This window comes from Salvia splendens, chromosome 3 (genome assembly GCF_004379255.2).
Source record: "Salvia splendens isolate huo1 chromosome 3, SspV2, whole genome shotgun sequence".
NCBI lineage: Eukaryota > Viridiplantae > Streptophyta > Magnoliopsida > Lamiales > Lamiaceae > Salvia > Salvia splendens.
Genome location: NC_056034.1, coordinates 11,375,101 through 11,396,118, shown reverse-complemented (window position 1 = coordinate 11,396,118; position 21,018 = coordinate 11,375,101). Strand labels below are relative to the sequence as shown.

The 21,018-nt window shown below is 39.7% G+C and overlaps 4 protein-coding genes across 4 annotated transcripts; 3 read left to right on the top strand and 1 right to left on the bottom strand.

The window, feature by feature from the left end:
- Positions 1-4,742: 4,742 nt before the first annotated feature.
- LOC121796558 (probable F-box protein At4g22030) lies at positions 4,743-5,489 on the top strand (the record flags this gene model as incomplete). The annotated part of the gene is made up of 1 exon (XM_042195381.1): positions 4,743-5,489. A coding segment is annotated over one exon (747 nt), but the record flags the coding sequence as incomplete, so codon positions are not given.
- Positions 5,490-6,162: 673 nt separating this feature from the next.
- LOC121796556 lies at positions 6,163-7,119 on the bottom strand. The gene has a single exon (XM_042195380.1). It carries the CDS (start codon positions 7,117-7,119, stop codon positions 6,163-6,165), a length of 957 nt encoding a protein of 318 aa, XP_042051314.1.
- A 4,452-nt stretch (positions 7,120-11,571) lies between these two features.
- LOC121794939 (THO complex subunit 5B-like) lies at positions 11,572-16,025 on the top strand. Its single transcript, XM_042193351.1, has 8 exons — positions 11,572-11,837; positions 12,222-12,512; positions 13,165-13,501; positions 13,614-13,951; positions 14,036-14,295; positions 14,619-15,222; positions 15,304-15,438; positions 15,528-16,025. The coding sequence occupies exons 1-8, from the start codon at positions 11,631-11,633 to the stop codon at positions 15,789-15,791; spliced, it is 2,436 nt and encodes an 811-aa protein (XP_042049285.1). The 5' UTR covers positions 11,572-11,630; the 3' UTR covers positions 15,792-16,025.
- A 969-nt stretch (positions 16,026-16,994) lies between these two features.
- On the top strand, positions 16,995-19,605 carry LOC121797305. Its single transcript, XM_042196057.1, has 8 exons — positions 16,995-17,440; positions 17,917-17,997; positions 18,095-18,154; positions 18,459-18,502; positions 18,727-18,769; positions 18,857-18,928; positions 19,014-19,115; positions 19,200-19,605. The coding sequence occupies exons 1-8, from the start codon at positions 17,078-17,080 to the stop codon at positions 19,317-19,319; spliced, it is 885 nt and encodes a 294-aa protein (XP_042051991.1). The 5' UTR covers positions 16,995-17,077; the 3' UTR covers positions 19,320-19,605.
- The last annotated feature ends 1,413 nt before the right edge of the window (positions 19,606-21,018 follow it).

Below are 21,018 nucleotides of genomic sequence, written 5' to 3'. Positions count from 1 at the left end.
TTCGAATCAGTGTAAAATTTTTTTCCAGTTTTCCTTGTTTAATTTCTTTTTATTACTCATTTTTCTTAGTTTATGTTGTTTGGAACCCCACCGTAAAATTCCTATATCCACCACTGCCAACACCTTCTCGCTGCCCCCGTGCAGTTCACGTCCGCCTGCTTCCAGCACCACCCCGTTCACGTCCGTCTGCTTCCAGCACCACCCCGTTCACGTCCGCCTGTTTCCAGCACCGCCCCGCTTCATCCCACCCCCAGGCGCCACTCCCACAGGCTCGCCGTCTCTAGAAATTCTGACTTCAGAGCCACCCACATCTTTCCCCGAGATGGGGTTTGGTGCGGGGAAATAATTGCATGCTAGAACGCAAATTCTAGAAATTCTGACTTCAGAGCCACCCACAGCGGAAGACTTGTACAAAACAAATAAATCAGATAAGGATCTATTTGACCGATTATGCGATTAATCAATTCACATGTTAAACAAATAATTGCATGCTAGAACGCAAATAATTCATACTTAAAGAAAGTAAATCCTAAACATAAATACTACGGTTAGAGTTACCAATTTGATTCTCCAAAAAATCGTCAATTGCTCGCGCCTTCTCCACGATGATCTTCAATACTAGATCACGATTTTCTGGCTTGTTCCTGAACTGTATCTCGATATCAGGGTGGCCTGATCTTATCAAAATACTAGTACTCGAATAAAAGAAGACAGAAAAATCTCACGGAGGAGAGCTGAAGAAAAATCGTCATCTTCTAATTAGAGAGGGTGACGAAATAAAGTTGCATAAAATCAAGTGCAACCCAAGGAAGGGGTCATCTTCCTTGGGACAGAGGGATTAGTTATTTATCAAGACCTAGTCTTTCAGTAGATAGCATAAAGACACGTCTTGCTGTTAGATCCATTCAGTGTTATACCACACCAACGTCATCTTATTTCAGAAAGACTTAGAAATAATCAGACTGACATTGCAACCTTTCACGATAGGTAGTCTAAGTCTATCTGGGTTGTGAAATTCTTCTTTCTCTTTTGCAAAGCATTGCATAGAACCGAATGTGTTACCTTAAAGTGGACGACACTCACAACCAATCTACTAAGCCAAAGACTTAGACTTTATTTGCTTCTTATACATTTGAATGTTTATAAAACATCTTATAAATGCACAAGCAAACACAATGTAATAATATATTGATTCTATTCGTGCAGACTGCTCGAATAATACTGAATCGGGTTAAAAATGAATTGTAGAGTTTTACGTATACAAGCAAGATTCTATTCGTGCTCGAAACATGCTTTTCAGTATACCAAACCTAACACCCCGCACTCCACCAGATCGATCGAGTACTCCGAGAACGCCGGCAGCAGCTGCGGGTACTCCGAGAAGGAACCGCCGCCCAGATCTCACTCCACCACCGTGCTGCCGGAGCTCAGGAAAATAGAGTACCGATTTGGAGAAATGAGGGAGAGGAGAGAGATGCGAGAGAAGATTAGAAAAAGAGAGTCTATTTTGCAATTCCTTTTTTTATTTTTTTTTAATTAGGTCAAAATATCATTAATCGGTCGTTGACCATTAGTTTTTAACGGAATCATAAAAAAAAGGACCGAATCGACGACGGTTTCATTTGTTATGGACCTGTTTTTCAAAAAGTGAATGTTTTGGACCAAATTTGTATTTTGGCCATATGTTTAGGACCATTTTTTACCTTTACTCTTAAAAAATTAAGAACTTTAATTTAGTCAAATTTAGTTTGTCATATACTGTATAATTTTGAATATTAAAATGACATTGTGAATTTTTTATTTAGCCATCTCCCATGAAATCAATTTTCCCCGATCACACGATATGTGACAATATAACGTCGTTTGGATAAAAACAACATAATTTTGATTAATCTATAACGTCGTTGATCATAAAATATAAACATTTTTCAAAATCGTCTCAAACGCAAATACACAACATTTCTATCTTCTCTAATTTGCTATAATAAGCTCATTTTTATCACTATATTCGTTGTCGTCAACAATCGCAATTTGCAAAAAAGGCTTGCTCCAAATCCTCCATGTCGAACAACCTAATTGCTTTGCTACAACTTTTCCAAGGACCACTAGCACCGAGTTGAAGATCATATGGTCCGAACCACCTACTTTACTCTGTGACGGTACATGCACCAAAAGCGTTGCCTCTCAGGTGCACTATCGACCTCGGGGGGGCAATGGTTCGTATAGGGGGCGAGGTGGTAGACTGTTGCGATTCCAGTTGCGGCAGGAGGGATGAAGATCTCTGAGTAGTTGCCAATTTGATGTTGGAAAGAGACGATTTTGCTAGCATTGAACTTCTTCTTTTTACCGAATTTGGCAACAATTGCATCTAGTTGGGATGATTTGAAATTTATTTTTATTGGAATGTCAAATTAAATGGTTTTTATCGAAATGACGTCGTTTATTACTAACTAGTATCACACTCGTGTGTTGCACGATCCATTATATTTTTCCCAACTTTTTTTTACACCGTGAAATAATTTTATAAAATGATAAAAAAAATATCACCATATGAAATCTAAAAGCTTAAAATATATAATAAAGATTTATTAAACAAATATATAAAATCAAATAACATTCAAAATCAATAAATTTGTAGAAATATATTGCTTAGTAAATTCAGCAAAAATTTCTCAATAAAACAAATGACCAACTAATGAGAATTAATAAAAAAGTTCAATGGAGTTCTAATTAAGAATTAACCCGCCTCCATCTTCTCTTCGATTCTAATACGCTTCCATCTTACTTCTACTCCCAACCTTTTTTATCCGCTTGTCTCTATCTCTAATAGTCTCACATTTTCCAATCATAATCTCCAGCACTTTCATCGCCCCCGCGCCGGTGTCATCTTTTTCATCATGTCAGATTGTCTCCATCTATATAAGAACTTTAAGCCAAAAGTAATAATATACATATTAACAATATGTTATAAACACATATATTTAAGTTTGATGCTAATTAAGAAAATTATTTGATGGGAACGTGAACTTATGCCATAAAACAATGTATAAATATATATTAAAAGCAAAAACAATATGTAGAAGATTCAGAAGAATACATAAAATCAAGCAAAATAGTGAGTGAATTATAAACTATCAATTGTCATCTACTCTCTCCTAAACATAAACTCTTGTCTCTATCTCCAATAGCCTCACCTTTTTCGGTCACAATCTCCAGCACTTTCGTCGCCCCGTGCTGGTGGCATTTTCTCCATCGCGTCAGATTGCCTCCATCTATATAAGAACTTTAAGCAAAAAATAATAACAATATAAACACACATATTTAAATTTGACGCTAATTTAGAAAATTATTTGATGGAAACATGAACTTATGCCATAATAATAATGTATAAATATATATTAAAAGTAAAAACAATGTGTAGAAGATTCAGAAAAATACCTATAATCAAGTAAAATTTATGTAGAAAATAGCAGGTCGAGTGAATTATAAACTATCAATTGTCATGTATTTATCGTCCAAACAAATAAATTGGGGGGCTATTCTAAAACCTATCAATTTCCTGCATTTAATATAAAGAAATTTAAAAACTTTTCAACTTTCACAATATTAATCCCTACAAATTGTTCAAAATAAATTTTAAAACAACAATTTTGGTAGTGAAAATGGAAACAAAATTAGGAGTTTTAGGTGTTAAATGTTAAATATAGTTAAGAATGCAATAATATAAACAATTGTATGTATAATAACTTTTAGAAAATGGAATGGGCAACAATTTCCGTTACTTCAAATGAACGAGTAATGCACCAATTTCCCAATTTAATGATATTATGTCTCTCCTAGCTAGGTAACTGAAGACATATGTATAAAATTTATCAATATATTATTATAGTACTGTCAGACACAAATAATACTGTATAAATACTGCTTTATATTATTAGTGTATGCATATACACATGTCGCATTCTAGAAAAGTGTGTGTATATCAAAAGTTTATTAGTATGAAATAATAAGTGTGTGTATATCAAAAGTTTATTAGTATGAAATAATTGTGGAATTATCTCGTATATATACAATTGGGTTAATCAATTTATACGTTTTAATGTATAAATTCCGTAGAAATTTAATTTGTATAAATTTCTACCGTCAAACTTTTAAATTGAATTATGATTAATATAATTATGAGTTATTGGCAGTTACAATATCATGACTAAATTCAACGTTCAATGATACACAAATTAAATACAAAATTACAATAAGAAGCCAAAATTTATAAATATTCAAAATTTTGCTCAAAATTCACAAATATATAAAATAAGGCCAAAACTCGTATTTTATATATGTGTAGATACTCGTACATCATTTTCTTTTATGTCACATCAACTTCGATTTTGTGCATATTAATTTAATGCGAGCAATCGAAATTACGAAAAGTTTCAGGATTGTAATTGAAACAACAAAATACTCACATGAATATAGCCATGGAAATTAAAGGATCAAATGAGTCAGTTTCTTACTGTCAGCCGTCTTTTTTTTATTTTTAAAAGAATAAAGTCCCAAAATAGTCTTTAACATATTGCGTTCTTTTGATTTTGGTCCAAAACATTATCTTTTGAATTATTCGGTCCCTCACATTTGAAATCGGATCACATTTGGTCCATTTAGGACGGTTCCGTCAAATTTTTGACGGTTTTAATTACCGGGTCACAAATCCGTCACTAACTGGGAGAAGCTGATCTGTCACAAATCCGTCGGTCGTTGCGAAGCTCTACGCCATTATGGAAGCGGTTGCAGATAGAATTGAAATGCACAAAAACATTGGAGATCAGAGAAACAAATGGAACTCTCTCCTTCGCAATTCGATCAACGCTCTCACTCTCGTCGCCGCCACCATGGCCGGCATCACCTCCATGAGCGAGGGAGACGCCATCGCAGTGGCGTTGTCATCGACAGCGATGTACGTGGCAGTGACCAGGATGCTTTCCATCGTCAACAAAATCCAACCGTCTCAGCTAGCCGAAGAGCAGTGCAACGCAACGAGACTGTTCAAACAGCTTCACAATCAAATCCAAACCATTCTCTCAATTGGAAATCCAAATCTAATTCTTGTGAAGGAATTCATGGACAAAGTGTTGGCGCTCGACAGGGCCTTTCCGCTGCCTCTCCTCGGCGCCATGCTCGATAAATTCCCGGCCACCGTGGAGCCCGCGGTGTGGTGGCCTCACAACGGAAGAAAGCAGCCTAAAACGAGCAAAGGCTACAACGGTTGGAATGGGAAATTGGAAGAGGAAATGAGAGAAATAGTAAATGTGATAAAGAGAAAAGACGAAGAAGAGTACTTGAATATGGGTGAAAAGGCACTCAAATTCAATAAGATATTGGCGATGAGCGGTCCTGTTTTGACGGGTGTGGTTCGCCGTTGGTTAGCCACGAAACCCTACTGTGGAATTCCCTCAACCACAACGGCCGCACCTTGTTCTCGCGCCTATTAGTGACAGATTAGTGACGGATCAGTTTCTCCTAGTTAGTGACGGATTTGTGACCTGGTAATTAAAACCGTCAAAAATTTGACGGAACCGTCTAAAATGGACCAAATGTGATCCGATTTCAAATGTGAGAGACCGAATAATTCAAAAGATAATGTTTTGGACCAAAATAAAAAAAAAACGCAATATGTTAAGGATCATTTTGGGACTTTAGTCTTTTTAAAATTGTTGAATTTGATTTGGAGTATATAATTTCTTAAATTCAGAGAATGAACTTTATTTGGATTCAATTCCTGAAGATGACATTTTTTCTAATTCAATAAATTGTATATATAGCTAATAAAATAAAAAGATGATTCACAAACTAACCTCGAAGATGAGTTATAATAATCATACATACATATATATGCTAATCATAGCAAGAGTATTGAGACAACAACAATCAGTACTGGAACAACTCAAATGGAATTGTTTCTCGCTGTCTTTCAACTAATTAACATAATCAAACTGTCTCATCTCTTAACTTCATATCTCAATTTGCCGGTAAGTTAAACAAACCATGCATGAAAATTAGAAATTACTGTATCTGGTATTTACTGAGCAACTGAAGATGAACTTTGTTTCCACTAACAAATCTTCAAATATAACTGCATAACACATGAGCATATCATCATCATCATCATTTTCTTTCCTTCTTATTTGCAGGAGGATACTTGAATATCCATTTCCAAACTTTGTGGGACACACCCCCTCGCTTCAGCCCCCTATCACTCATCGTAATCCCGCTAACCCCCCCACAACTTTTAGTATTTGCAAAACCGCCCCTGCCGCAGCCCTCCGTCATCTCCGGCGCTGACAAATCCACCTTCAAATCTATAAACGCCGACTCGTCCATGGCGCTGAAATCGCTCTCCTTCGCCGGAAAAACGCTCCTGTTCGGCAAGCTAAACGTCCGATCAAACTGTTCCACACCCCTGAAGCCGCTCCGCCGCGGCGGCGCCTCCGAATCGTTGAAGAATCCGAATTGCTTGTCGAGATCGAGGAAGATCCCGCTCGTGACGTCGGAGATTTTAGCGCTCGACAGCGCGCAATCGCTCATCATCTCATCGGCGCCTCCGCCGCCTCTGAAACTGCAGAGCGATCTCGACCGAGAAACCCCCATGGCGTCGGACGCCCAAATCTCGTCAGAAAATTCGCCGCTTCTCCCGCGCCCCTTCCTCCTCTTTCGGAACAGGCGCTTGATCCGCCAAAATCCGTTGGTCTTCTTCACTTCGACGCAGCTGCTGGCGCTCCGCCGCAGGAATATGACCTGCTCCGATCTCTCCTCCCTCGCAGGCTTGGGAGGCTGATCGGTCTTGTCGTTCTCGATTAGAAACGAAACTCGCCCGACCTCCATGGTGCTGCAGGAGTTGCGGTGCGAGGAGGAGACGTCGGAGCAGGAGCAGGACGAGAGGCGCTGCTCGCCGCATTCCGAGCAGACCAGCTTCACCAGCCTGTCTTTGAGGCAGTGAGCGCATATCCCCACCGATGAAGAACTCGGATGCTTCCTGCACGGCAGCTCCGACGCGGCGGAGTAGTTGAATTCGGGATCGTCGGCGGTGAAAGCCTCAACCGCAGCTTTGCCTCTCTCTCTCATGTTTGGGGTGGGATAGGATAGGGTAGGATTATGATCGCGAAAGAAGGGATAGATAGAATGATATAGCGAGCAGGCGGGAAGAGTTTTATTAAGGGATAGGGGAGAGGGGGCTGTTTGGCGTGAGCTTTACGTTTTTCTTTCCGAGAAAACAGTGTTGATTATTGCAAAGATGCAAGAGTGATGGGGAATGCACAGAACAGAACTGTCCCTTTCTCTCTCTCAACGCCGGTATGATTGAAAATTGAGGGACACACTCTCTCTCTCTCTCTCTCTCTGAGTTGAGTTGAAAAATGAATCGAGGTTGTCCTATAAATTGGCTCTGATTTGGTGTAGTGGCCAGTGGGGGACGCATCAATCAATCCCCTCTTGTCTCTCAACTCCGTATAAATAATTTCGCAGGTTTTTTTTAAGTTATCGGTTTGGATATAACCAAAGATTATACAATAGTCGCTAGCAATAGATATACTAGCTCATCGAATTGAAGTGAACCTTAATCCCAAAAAGGTTCAAAGCTGTTCGACATGGATAAACTCAAGAGACTGAATTTATGATAACTTTTTCGATTCTCATGGTCGAGGATGAGGTTGGTTGACTCCAGATCTTGTCATCCGCACTTTTTTTCAATATAAGGTGTGCATCCTATACATTTCTTATTGAATAATAGCAAGTGTCATGTTTGGTACAAGTTGTATTAGGACAAAGTGATCTAAATTAATCTCTTATGTGGATAATATTGTTCATATATATTTTGCATGTTTTATGTTTCTACTAGTCGGTGATATTATTCATTTCAGCTAAAAGTAGCATGAATGATTTTATACAAGAGCACAAACTTTTTATTTTAATTAGTGTGGATAAATTGATGGTATGTATGCATAGATCGAAATAAGTGTGCTATATATGTAGGGTCAAAGAGTATGCATGCGATATTATTTTCGCATATAATAGTACTATATAAAATACTACTCCATATCACTTAACTAACATATGTATATTTGCTTAATGCAATATATAGGTTGATATTCCAAAGTAGCATTGCCGTGCCTAATTTTTTTAACGTGTACACAATGTTTTACAATATGGTGCGACATATCGATGTGATAGAGGAAAATTCTCTTAGTATTATCGCTTTCCATTTTTTTCTTTTTCAAAACATCAATTGCCCTTTACGGTTTACAAATAGTAATACACTATTGGATTAAATATAAATATAGCCGTTACAATAATTATGTAACGCTTTACCTTTCCTAATAGTCTCTCTTTCCTAATTTAGTGCCATATTCTCCAACAAGTAAATTTGATCGATACTTTACTTTTCTTTTTCCGATTATTGATTACATTACCAACATAAAATTAAAATCACCATAACAGTCCACAAACAAGAATGTGACCATAATAAACAATATGATTAGTGAAGCTTTGTGCACATTAATTATTCAAATATAGTTTTTATGTTTTATAAGAAATGTTGAGTTTTCTTTTTCTTCTACAAGTCGAGTCTTTTAATATTTGGGTCCTGGGATCCTTTTTCTTTTCTGCCTAAGTCCTTTCCCAATCAACATCTAGGCTTTCTTGAATTCTCGAATTTTAAATTTTCAAATCACAAACGAGGGAGTATATAAAAAGCAACTTTACAAAAAATACAAATAAAAACATTAATGAGTATTTTGATAAATTTAGTGGGCATGAGCGCGTGCACAATAGAAATTAGGACATGATTGTCGGTCACACACGCCGCAGGCACGCTCGATCTCACATAAATAATTGGTTTATTTTCCAAATGTAAAATAAACAATTAAGTCTAGTTTACTCGTTGTAACAATGATTATGTTTGATGATAATGTTGGTTTATGCCCAAATTTGACAGTAGGGCAACAATTTGAATGTCCATAGCTAGTTGCAATTATTACAAAACATTCATCGCTTAAAGCTCTGTTTGATGATTCCAACTAGTGGAACATGTTACCAACACTTTGATTAACTGTTCCACCATAACAGCCGTACAAAACTTGCATGTGTTATGTATTTTACATGTCAAGCTAGAATAATAATGATCAATATCAAATTTGGTATATAGTATCTGTCATTGAATAACTAATTAAATTTTTTCGATGATTAGCAGTACAAAAAATGGTTTTAATTACAGGGATATATTTAAGGTATGGTAACAAGTTGATGGAATATAATTTTGAACCATTAAGAATAATGACTAAAAGGATGGTTTACAATACCTTGTAATTAAGAGGAAAGAAAAAATCTCTAATAATGAAGGAAATCGATGTCCACTTTAGGTACAAATTAAGGTACACTTTACTATATTTATATAAATTTATAAACTTGTAGGTACTATGAAACAATTCAGTTACACTATTTATGGGTTTCATATATGAAATTAAATACACTTGTCCCCGTCGCCAATTCTCATTCCTCCTAGTGCACATCAGCACATCCGAGCCGACCATGACTGGGGTTCATTGCAGCCATACACCGCATTGAAACAACCCTTCGTTATGATCCATCTAGACAAATTTTTGTTGTATTCGTCATTTGAATTATCTTTGTTAGATAAATTACTGCCATCGCCAAATTGATCAACATAGACGAGATGAAATTGAAAGAGAACATGATTGAAATACAAGAGAAAAGTTTGAAAGAAATCAGAATAATAAAATGTGATGTGATGTGATGAATGAAGTGGGAAGAAGAGAATTAGGCCATCCGCAATGGGGCGGACGATGGCACGCCCGATGGCGCGCATCGTCCGTGCCCGCCATCGTCCGCCCCATTGCGGGTGCGTGACATAGGCCGCGGACGATCGTCGCGCCCTATACTAAGGGGGCGGAGTATAGGGCGGACGATGTCGATCGTCCGCCCCATTGCGGCCTACGCGGACGATGGCAGCGGACGATAGGCCATCGTCCGCACCATCGTCCGGCCCACTGTGGGCTACGCGGACGATCGACGCGGACGATGACACGCAGTTTCGTTTTTTTATAAATAGAGTTCATTTGTAATTTCATTTCACGATTTCAGTTTCGAAACTTATTATTACTACGAAATGGATTCAAGTCCCAATAGTCCTATGTTTAGCGGAGAGGCGCGTTAGCCTGATACAGAACCCAGCGAATATCGTTCGTTCGACGCCGACACCCAGTACGATCCCGATTTCAGTACGGAATCGTACGGGCTGTCTGACATGGAGCCGTCTTCCGATCCCGATCCCGAACCCGCCGCAACCGCTTCCGCCCCAGCCAAAAAGAAGCAGAACCGGCAGCGGGCGCAGAAGTTGCCGCCTCCCGGAAATTGCGATGAGTACGCCCCCGGCCGTACGAACTACACCGACGATGAAACCCTCATTTTGGCCCGGTGTTGGGTAGATATATCGGAAGACCCGATTTTCGCGAACAACCAGAGGCAGGGCGCGTACTAGGAGCGCATCGCCGGCCTCTACAATGAGGCCAAGCCGCCGACCGCGTACAAGCACAAACGTGAGCAACTCCGCAAGCACTGGGATCAAGTGAAGAAGCAAGTGAACTTGTACGCGGCGGAGTTCGAGAAGTCCACGCGGGCACAGGGGAGCGGCGAGAGCTTGAGCGACGTGCGCGCTAAAGCGCTGTTGTCGTACCGGTCGATGTACGGCGACTTCAAACACGAGGCAATCTGGGCGCTCTTGAGGGACAAACAGAAGTTCCAAGGTGGAATTCTGCACACTGGTGCGCCGAAGAGGACGAAGACCACCAAAGCTGGTGATTACACGAGCAGCGGCAACGGCAATCACCCAGTTGACCTCAACCGGACGTACGTGGATGAAGGGAGTTCCAGCACACCGGTGTCCTCCCGGCGTCAAGGCTGCGAAGGCCAAGGGGAAGGCGGCCGCGACCTCATCCTCGACCGCTGCAAACCCATCTCCGTTCCCGGAAACGCTCCCGACCCAGACGGCCACCGCGTTTGAGTCATTGGCAACAGCGTCGATGACGAGGACGTTATTGCAGACGCACAAGGCCCTCAAGAAGTGTACCGACCCCGACGAAGCCGAATATCTCCGAGCGTTAATCGATGAGCTGCGTCGGAAGTTGGGAATTGCACCGACTTTGTTGTTTTTTTTTGTAAGTTGAATGGTGTAACTTTTTTTTATTAATGCATTTAGACGTTTTTTATTTACTCGTTACTTGTTATTTGAAAACATTTAAATTAATTAAACAAAATAATAAAATGATGATGTGGCGCGCCATAGGGCGCGCCTTAGGGTGCCCCATTACTGGTGGGGGGAAGGGGGATAAAACTGATGACGTGGTGCGCTACTGCTGATGCCCTTAATAGTAGTAGTATTTGTTAGTGTAATGTAAGGTTAAAAAAAGAACTTAGCTCAAAGTCTAAATCCGAAGCCCAAATCCAAACACTTAATAAAAAATTAAATAAAACCCATAAAAAAGATTAATAATAGAAGCAAGTTTTTTTTTAATTTTTCCCTTATTACTGAGGTGCAGCGAAGGCGGCGAAGTGAGAGGAAAATGGAAGTGACAATGGCGGAGCCCGGCGAAATACTGCCGGAGCGAAACGTCGACATGGAGGCGCTGTATGATATGCTGCGTCAGAGCAAGGGTTCTACGGAGGAGATCGTCGCCAAAATGTTGGCTGTTAAAAAAGAAGCTCAACCGAAATCCCAGCTCCGAGAACTTATTACTCAGACTCTCCTTAATTTTGTTACTCTGCGTCAGGTCTGGATTCTATTCGGTTTCCGATTCATCTAAAATTAATGCTCTTATACTATTTTTTTTATCATCGGGTTCAATTTCGTTGCCGGAGACTTGAAATTGTTTAGGGTTTAATAGATTTAGGCGCTTTGGTATTCACTTCATATCCATCTGGATTAAGCGAGCACTGCTTTAGGATTGGTATTATTAACAGATTGAAATTGATAAATCTTGTGAATTTGGTAGACAGTAATTTTTCGATGGGAAGTTGTGCAAGTTTGTTAATGCCCTCAGCTCACATGTGCCTACTACTTCTCAATGCCTATGCGTCTGCGTTAATATTACATTTCAATGTTCAAAATAGTACCTTGTGAATAAACTTCATCAGCTGTGAATGGTCTTTAACAGGCTAATAGGTCCATCTTGATTGAAGAAGATTGTATTAAAGCGGAATCTGAGCGTGCTAAGGCACCTGTAGACATGACAACCTTGCAGCTTCACAACTTAATGTACGAGAAAAATCACTATGTCAAAGCAATAAAGGCATGCAAGGATTTTAAGACGAAGTATCCTGACATTGAACTTGTACCTGAGGAAGAATTCTTTAGAGATGCACCGGAAGAAATTAAAAGCCCTGTATTATCAACTGATAGTGCTCATAATTTGATGCTCAAAAGGCTCAACTACGAGCTCAGCCAGGCAAGTGTCACTAATGAATAATTATGTTTAAGCAGTTTCTTTTGCATGACCTGCATGATCTTTTATGAGTCCATTATTGAATGTTAGTGATGTACTATGAAGAATACGATCACATTATTGATAGTTTCTGGAATCAGTAGTTGCTCAAGGCTTTCTTACACTAAGAATGCTAGTTTTAAGTAAGCTAGAAAACAGTTCATCTATATCTGAATTTGCAAGAGGTAGGCAAGAAACAAAGAATGTCAACTATGATTAATAAGTATAATGATCAATAGATTGTAGAAATCTGAACCAGTGATAAAGGTGGACAGACAGATAAGCCTAGGTTTAGATTGGATGACTAAGTATTGATTGTTGATCGGATGCCCTTAAACCTTGATATTCATGATAATCCTTCATGATAAAGGTGGACAGACAGATATGCCATATCTGGGTTTAGATTGGATGACTAAGTATCAATCGTTGATCGTATGCCCTTAAACCTTGATATTCAAGATAATCGTTGTTATTTTTATTGATTGGAAGTGTTATGCATGAATATTTCTAGAATTCCGACTTATTGTTAAGATTTTGGAAATTTTCAATACTTCAATGGTAATGCTTTTATACTCTTTAGCTCTCCATCACTTTCGCTACTGGTTTCTGTTTCCAGCGCAAAGAGCTATGCAGGCTGCGTGAGAAATTGGAACTACAAAAGAAAGCTCTCGAAGAGACAATTACTAACAGGAAAAAGTTCTTGTTGAGTCTCCCTTCTCACCTTAAGGCCCTCAAGAAAGCATCATTGCCTGTGCAGAATCAGTTAGGGGTTCTGCACACCAAGAAGCTAAAACAGCTTCAGTTAGCAGAGTTACTTCCACCTCCTCTTTATGTTATATACTCTCAGCTTCTCGCTCAGAAGGAAGCCTTTGAAGAGAATATTGAACTAGAGATAACAGGAAGTATAAAGGACGCACACGCGTTTGCTCGTCAGCTAGCTAACAAGGACTCTGGTAATCTACTATGCAGATCACTCACTGGATTTTTCTTGATTAAGATTCATACTGCAAAAACAATCCTTGTTATGTACTGTTTTTCCTCTCTGATCTGATCTATTGTTTCCAGCTGCCTCAGCAAATTCAGAGAACTCCAAGCTAGAGGATGATGTTCCAGATGAGGAAGATGATGGTCAAAGGAGGAGAAAGCGGCCAAAGAAGGTTTCTAGCAAGGAGAATCTTGAACAATCTGGAATATATCAGAATCATCCACTTAAAGTTATCCTCCACATAAATGACGACGATGCTTCAGACTCGAACTCGACTAAACTCATCACCTTGGAGTTTGAGTTTTTAATAAAATTGGATGTTGTATGTGTAGGGGTTGAGGGTTCTGAAGAACCCCCTGAAAATAATATCTTGTGCAACTTATTTCCAGATGACACTGGCTTGGAGCTCCCTCAGCAGGTTTGCTTTTCAGATTAAATAAGCCACTAATGAACTTCATGCATCCTCTGTTCCAATCATAATAAAAGGCTTTAAATGTTGCAGTCGGCTAAGCTCTCTTTTGGTAGTTCTCTTTCATTTGATGAAAGTAGAGCTTCAAGGCCGTACAAATGGGCGCAGCATTTGGCTGGCATTGATTTTTTGCCAGAGGTGTCACCTCTGCTTTCAGTCTCTGAAGAATCAAATCGTGAAACAACTAAGCATCCTTCTGTTTCATCGGGTCTGTCAGTTTATCGTCAGCAAAGCAGGGTGCAGACTGTCGTACAAAGAATTCGTGCCAGGAGAAAGGCTCAGCTGGCTCTTGCGTGAGTCACTACCCTGGAACAAATGGATGTTGTACGCATCCTGAAGATCTTGTTGAACTAGCTCTTCTTCGTTTGTTCTGTACGAGCAGTTTGAATTTATAAGAAATACAGTACTTAATTGTAGTGGTTCTTGTGAATCCTAACTCTCTTTTACTCGCTTGAAGTTATGTTTTCCAGAAATGTGGTTTCTTTTCTTTGATGCGCTTCTGATTAGAGTGTTGAATTGAAATGGTGATTTGTGTTTTGTATACCCAAGAGACTCATGTGCTTCATTTTAAACATGAACTATGCTTTCATTTTAAACCATGTTGGCTGATTTTCAGGGAATTACTCGACTCACTAGGGAACCTTAAATGGCCAACTTTGACCTGTGAGAGTATCCCATGGGCCACACACACACCACGCTGCAAATTGCATGGCTGGTCGTTCATAACTACTGCAAGCAATGATTCTGGATCTTTTTCTGTTGCTGATGCTGAACAAGGTCAGGATTTAAAAAATACTGATGCACATAATAAAACTGGGGTCTCCAAAGAGGATATGGAGACTCTAAAAGAGGATGGAGAGCTCCCATCTTTGCTTCCAGTTGCTACTGCTGTTAATGATGATGCTAAACTAACACCTTCCAAAGGATCTGAATTTGAGCATTCTGGAAGGCTGAGTTTGATTTCAGCAAGTATCATATCTCCACTAAAAAACAAGGGGAAGTCGCCAAGTTTTAAAAGGCAAGAGGATGACATTGATCTCATGCTGGAATCTGAAAACGAGGATGAGCCAGTCCAGTTAGAGGATCTGTCTGATTTATCACGGCAGGAGGGACCAGTAGTTGTAGACAATGCATGGGCTGATTATGGGGTCAAAGGATATACTCTTGTGCTAGTCCAGAAGTTGGATAATGATGATAGGATCATGATACTCAAAGCTAAGGTCAGACCTGTTACATGCTTACATTTTATCATTACTAAATTGCTGCCAACTTACTCCGAAATTCTTTTTTTTTTTGCTCAGATAAAGATTAGTAAGGAATATCCTCTGAGGCCACCTCAGTTTGAGCTGAGTCTGTATAATTCATTTCAAGGGAAGAATAAATCTGAAACCATACGCTCCGAGTTTTCCAATGAACTTTCTGCAATGGAGGCAGAGGTGAGAATCAAGCTTTTTACCGAGTAGTAATTGTGAACTTGTATAAAAGATGGTTCAGTTTCCTAATACTAGTATTTTCAATATTGCAGGTCAACATTCACCTTATGAGAATGATACCTTTGGATGAAGAAAATATTGTCCTAGGTCACCAGGTTCTTTGCCTTGCAATGTTATTCGATTTCTTCTTCAATGATGGGAACCTGTCTTGTAAGCGGAGGTATAATACAGTTCTGGATGTTGGTTTGTGCAAGCCAGTAAATGGTGAGCTCGTCTCTCGATCCTTTAGAGGTAGGGATCGTAGGAAGATGATTTCTTGGAAGGAGAGAAGCTGCACTTCTGGCTACCCTTACTGAGTGCTGGGAATCCTGCTCAAGAAACGACTAGCTCCATCTTCACGAAGATTTTTGGCAATTTACAGATGATGGAATCCCAGTTTCGTATCACTGCATTTGACATCGCTTGCCGGAACTGGTGATTGTGTTACCGGTGATCAAGGTTGTGCTGTTAAATTTTCAAATTGTATTTGTATGTCACTGTTTTGTTTAATGTCATTTATAGTAGTAGAATGCAACATTTAAGGATCCAAATGTCCAGCCTCTCATATTCGAAACAAAACAACTGTGCATTGAGAGTCTAAATCATATTTCAGCAGCCGACAAACCTTCATCTTTACATGAATAGGAACAGTCTCAAGTGAATTATTTCAAATTATAAAAACAATCCAGTAGCTTTGGGTATCACAAAATTACCAGATTGCTCTTGACCTTTAAATCGATAATGAAATTGAAAACAGGGGACACCAATTTCTCCCAATTAAGAAGTGAAATTCTTTTTAAATACTAGCTACTCACTCCATATGTTACGGATTTATAGTATAATAATATCATGATTATGATAAATTGGTTTCAAATATATATTCTGTATATATCACATAAATTAGTAGTAGTAGTAGTAGGGGTGGCAAATCGTGCGTGTCGGGTCGTTATCGTGTCGACACGATAACGACACGAACACGATAACAACAAACACGAACACGACCCGTTAAGAAAACCTCAAACACGAACACGAACACGACACGAAACCCTCAGACACGAACATGACACGAACACGACGCGAACCCATTAACGACACGAACCAATTCGGGTCAACACGACACGATAACAACACGTACACGAGATGACACGATAACGACTCGATAACAACACGACCTAATAACGGTTAAACCTATTAAAAATGAAAATAATAAGAATTAATAATATTAAAATATTATTTGTTAACGGATAACACGAACACGACACGAACACGACACGAACACGTATTGTTAACGGATAACACGAACCCGACACGAACACGACACGAACACGACACGAAATTTTCGTGTCCTTAACGGGTCGACCCGATAAGGACACAAACCCAATAAGCTCTGACCCAAACCCATTATTTTCGTGCCGGTTCGTGTCGTGTTATCGTGTCGTGTCAAAAATTGCCAGCCCTAAGTAGTAGTAGTAGTGTAGTAGTATAATTATTGAAAGAAAATAATAAACGAAGAAAACGGGTTAAGCTCAGATAAACCAATACTTCATCTTCTATCTAAAACAGACGATTCAATTTCAATTCAATCCTTCCATGAAAAGATAAAATGAGTGTCCTCAAAATCAACCTCCACCTTCATCCCCACCACCGCCGCCACCAGCTCACCCTCCGGCCGCCGAAGTCCCATTTCCTTTTCCTCACATCCGGTCAACAGTGCGTTAAGCCTTCACCTCCCGTTGTCAGACTTCACTACTCATCATCCACCAAGCATGTCAGGTATCCCAGGTTCAATGCGGCGGCTTCGTTTTCGATAAAAAAGGATAAAGATGAAGAAGAAATTGAAGATTTTGAGGAATACCTAGCGGTAGACGGCGAAGTCTATCAGAAGACTTTAAGATTGGTGGAGTGCGCAATGTTTGCCGCTGTTTCCGCTTTAGCTTTTCTATTGAGTAACTCTCTCGCCATTGAGGTATTCATTTTTCCTCTCATTCTTCGTTTAATTTCCAATTCAGGCTGCCGATTATTACAATTTAACGTAGCCTTATGCAATTTGGATTTTGTTAGATTGTGCCATTGCTAACTGATTCTTAAGCGAATTTATTGATTCTGGGAAAGGGAAAAGTTGTGTTCAGTATGTTAAAAATGTTAACTTTGGATATTTGGTTGCAAATTGAATTCAATACTTGTGTCAAAAAGTTAACACCATGAGGCAACATTGCTAAAGCCAGATTAGTCTTTGCATTGCAATGATTGAGGTAATTCTCAATTCACTAATCACTTGATCATTACTGGACCATGTACTAGGATGTTGTTTCCCTTAAATACTAGGAGTACTATCTTGATGCACAAAGTCAGTTAATGAATGATAAAAAATTGCTGTTGTGACTAAATGCACTGGCCTCCTGTTCTAAATGACACACTTTCATGTTCCATTGATTTCTACAGAAATATTTTGCCTGTTTCTTTGCTTTGCCAATCGTACTGTCCACTATGAGATGGGGTGTTGCAGCTGGCCGCAAAACCATGGTATGTCGTGCTCTGAGGTTTTTTGCTAATCATATCGTCACTCTAGAGAGTTTTATGTGGATTATGCAATGATCGTGTTGTCTCATGATTTTATTAGGTCGCAACAACTGTATTATTATTTGTCCTATCTGGTCCGGTGAAAGCAATTACATATTTGGTGAGTTCCGTAATGTCTTACAAGAAGTGCACTCAGCCTTGCTTATTGCTACCAATTCCCTTGATACTCGTTTCATTTGCATGATTGCATCTGAACATGCTTAAGGTTTCTAAACGGGGCTTGGATAAGTGATAAGTTCTGAATAACAGGCACTTACTTATCTTATGTTGTACTAATAAATACCTGGGGAAATTCACATCTCTAGACTTTCAAAAGATTTTTTTTATGGCCACAGATTTTTATCGTCTCAAATCTCAATGAGGTTTTAGGGACATTCTAACTTGAGCTTATATTTTTCGGGCAGTTATTGCATGGTTTTCTGGGCTTCACCATGGGCACCTTGTGGAGGTAGGCATCATGTATGCGCAAGCTTATCTGATAGACTAACTGGCATGCTATATCTCTGTAAGACTGGTTTCTGACTAAAAGTCTAAAGCATTTGGATCTCTCATGGTTTGAGCTGATATCTCTTTTGGTTACTAGCATCTTCTTCCTTCTCCCCGTAGTCACAAAAACTCATATGTATGTGGTTTTAGTGAGACCAAAACTGACATTCTGTCTATTCTTGTCAGGTCAAAGGCAAATTGGCGTACCTCAATTTCCTTGTGCGCAAGTGTATAGCTTCACCCCTAAATTCCTTTCCCATCTCTCTACATGTATATGTGATAGTGGCACAAAAATGTGGCTTTTATTTGTTTGCAGGTTCGAGCTATAGGAGCTCTGGCTAATGTTGTCATCGCCTCATATTTAATCGGAGAGAATATACTAGCATTGGTAAACTATTTACATAGTCCGTACTAGTATATTCCTATCACTAAAAGAAACATACCTGGCTCACTACCTCTTTTATGGTTTGTAGATTACGATAAATGTCCATGCCCTTGTCACGTACGTCCTCTCATCCATAGGCATCATTGCAGTTCCTTCGATGAATCTCATATACTGCATCTTTGGGTTTCTGGTACGTGCGATCTACCACTTTCTTTCCCCGCGCACAAACTTTAAGCTCGATTATCCTACTCACACTCACGTAATCTCTTGGCAGCTTTTGCTGAACTGCGGTTTCTTTGTGTTCTTGCTGCATCTTTTGTATTCCATATTCTTCACAAGGCTTGGTTTGAAGGCTTCACTTGAACTGCCAAAATGGCTGGAGGCTGCAATATAATGGATGTTTTGTGCCTTCGCAGATGACAATTGTTGTACAATGTAGCCCCTATACAATATTCTTAGCTCATGCTCCAAAATTCATTGAATTTCAGTGAAATTAAAAGTGTTTGGAAGCTTGAAGCTATGTAAGATTTTTTTTAATAACATCTGTAATAATTTAATTGAAATGGAGTCGGAACAGTGATATAATACTGTTATGTATACCGAGTAACAATGATCATATGTAAATAATAATCGCACTGCAGGGTTAAGTGATTATCTCATGATTGAAATGTATTGACTAATGAATAGTTTTAAAATTGTTCTTTTCCATATTACCTTCACGCGTACCATCAAACCACCGAATTGTGCTTTAATGTAGTACTGTAGAATAAAAAATCTGAAATAAAAGACTTCCAATTCAAGATTCTTTTAAATTCGATTCATTAATAATTATTATTGTTTTCATTTGCTAGATGCATCAAAGATGAAAATTGGCCGAGTCCAGATATTCTGTGCAAACATCCACTAGCACATGAATAAACTTCGAATGCTAGAGAATATGTCATTGGCACGATTCCCGGCTGCAAGGAGACATCTTGCATACAGCTGTTTATACCTTATAAGGCCATCTACAACGATGTCTCTTATCCATCCCTTAATCGTCTCTTAAATTACTATTTATGGACCACACTGTACTTTTTTACTTCATCTCTTAACTAAGAGCATCTCCAATGGTTTTAGGCTAGCCATAGGCCAGTCAGTCATAGGCTAGCCACAAACTCCTCCTGTCACTTCATCAGCACTAAAAACTCATTCTGCCACGTCATCAGGACAAGCAACTGGACAAGCAATAGGCTAGCCATAATAAACAAAATTATAAAAAACAAATATTTAACAATCACACAAAATACGGAATTTAATTTACGACACAGATACGGGAAAATTCAATAATAATATTTAAATTAAAAAAAGTACATTAATTAAAAAAATTACATTAATTTAAAAAAAACCCCTCTTCCATACACGAGCCCACGCCTCCGCCTCAATCCTCGTGGCTGCCGCCGACGTCGCCGCCGCTATCCGGGACCCCCAAATCTGCGACATCTGAGCCCTCCAATTGTGTCGAGGCAGCATCCAAATCGACCCGCATACTCTCGAGCATTGAGTGAAGAGACCTCTTCTCCACGGGGTCAGTTGCCGCCTTCCATTCCGCTAAGTTCTTGTGCATCTGAGCCCGCGTTTGTTGACGCGCGAAGAAGACGAGCTCGGTTGGCGACTTGCCAACAGGGGGGATGCCGACTGGACCTCCTGGGACCCCTGGTCAACCCCCCTCGCTACCCGTTGCGCCCGCCTTTAACCAACCGGGCGAGTGCGGCGAGTAAACGATGGAGGGGACAAGAACTCCTGAACATCCTCGGGGAGGTCGTGGGAACCGCCGCTGCTGCCGCTGTAATCACCGGCATAGTTCAGTCGCTGCTTCTTCGGCCAGCCAGCATCGACACCTGCCCGAAACTTCTCGGAGTCCATCAGCACCTCATAGCAGTTCCAGTAGGTGAACTCCTTATAAAACCCGGGCACGGGGAAGGCTTTCTTCGCTATCCTCCTGCAGTCCTCGTCAGTTTGGCCACTGGTCTGCATGCGGAGGGCGTTGGTGTACAAGCCCGAAAATCGGGAGACCGCAACCCTGATTCGGTCCCACCCCTTCCGGCACTTTT

What these genes read in the sequence shown, in the direction of transcription:
- LOC121796556 (XM_042195380.1), bottom strand. Translation starts at nt 7,119, where the DNA reads ATGAGAGAGAGAGGCAAAGCTGCGGTTGAGGCTTTCACCGCCGACGAT.
- LOC121794939 (XM_042193351.1), top strand. Translation starts at nt 11,631, where the DNA reads ATGGAAGTGACAATGGCGGAGCCCGGCGAAATACTGCCGGAGCGAAAC. An exon ending in GCTAGCTAACAAGGACTCTG is followed by an intron (nt 13,502 to 13,613) that starts GTAATCTACTAT and finishes TATTGTTTCCAG; the next exon opens with CTGCCTCAGCAAATTCAGAG. An exon ending in TCATGATACTCAAAGCTAAG is followed by an intron (nt 15,223 to 15,303) that starts GTCAGACCTGTT and finishes TTTTTTGCTCAG; the next exon opens with ATAAAGATTAGTAAGGAATA.
- LOC121797305 (XM_042196057.1), top strand. Translation starts at nt 17,078, where the DNA reads ATGAGTGTCCTCAAAATCAACCTCCACCTTCATCCCCACCACCGCCGC. An exon ending in CAGCTGGCCGCAAAACCATG is followed by an intron (nt 17,998 to 18,094) that starts GTATGTCGTGCT and finishes TGATTTTATTAG; the next exon opens with GTCGCAACAACTGTATTATT. An exon ending in CAATTTCCTTGTGCGCAAGT is followed by an intron (nt 18,770 to 18,856) that starts GTATAGCTTCAC and finishes ATTTGTTTGCAG; the next exon opens with GTTCGAGCTATAGGAGCTCT.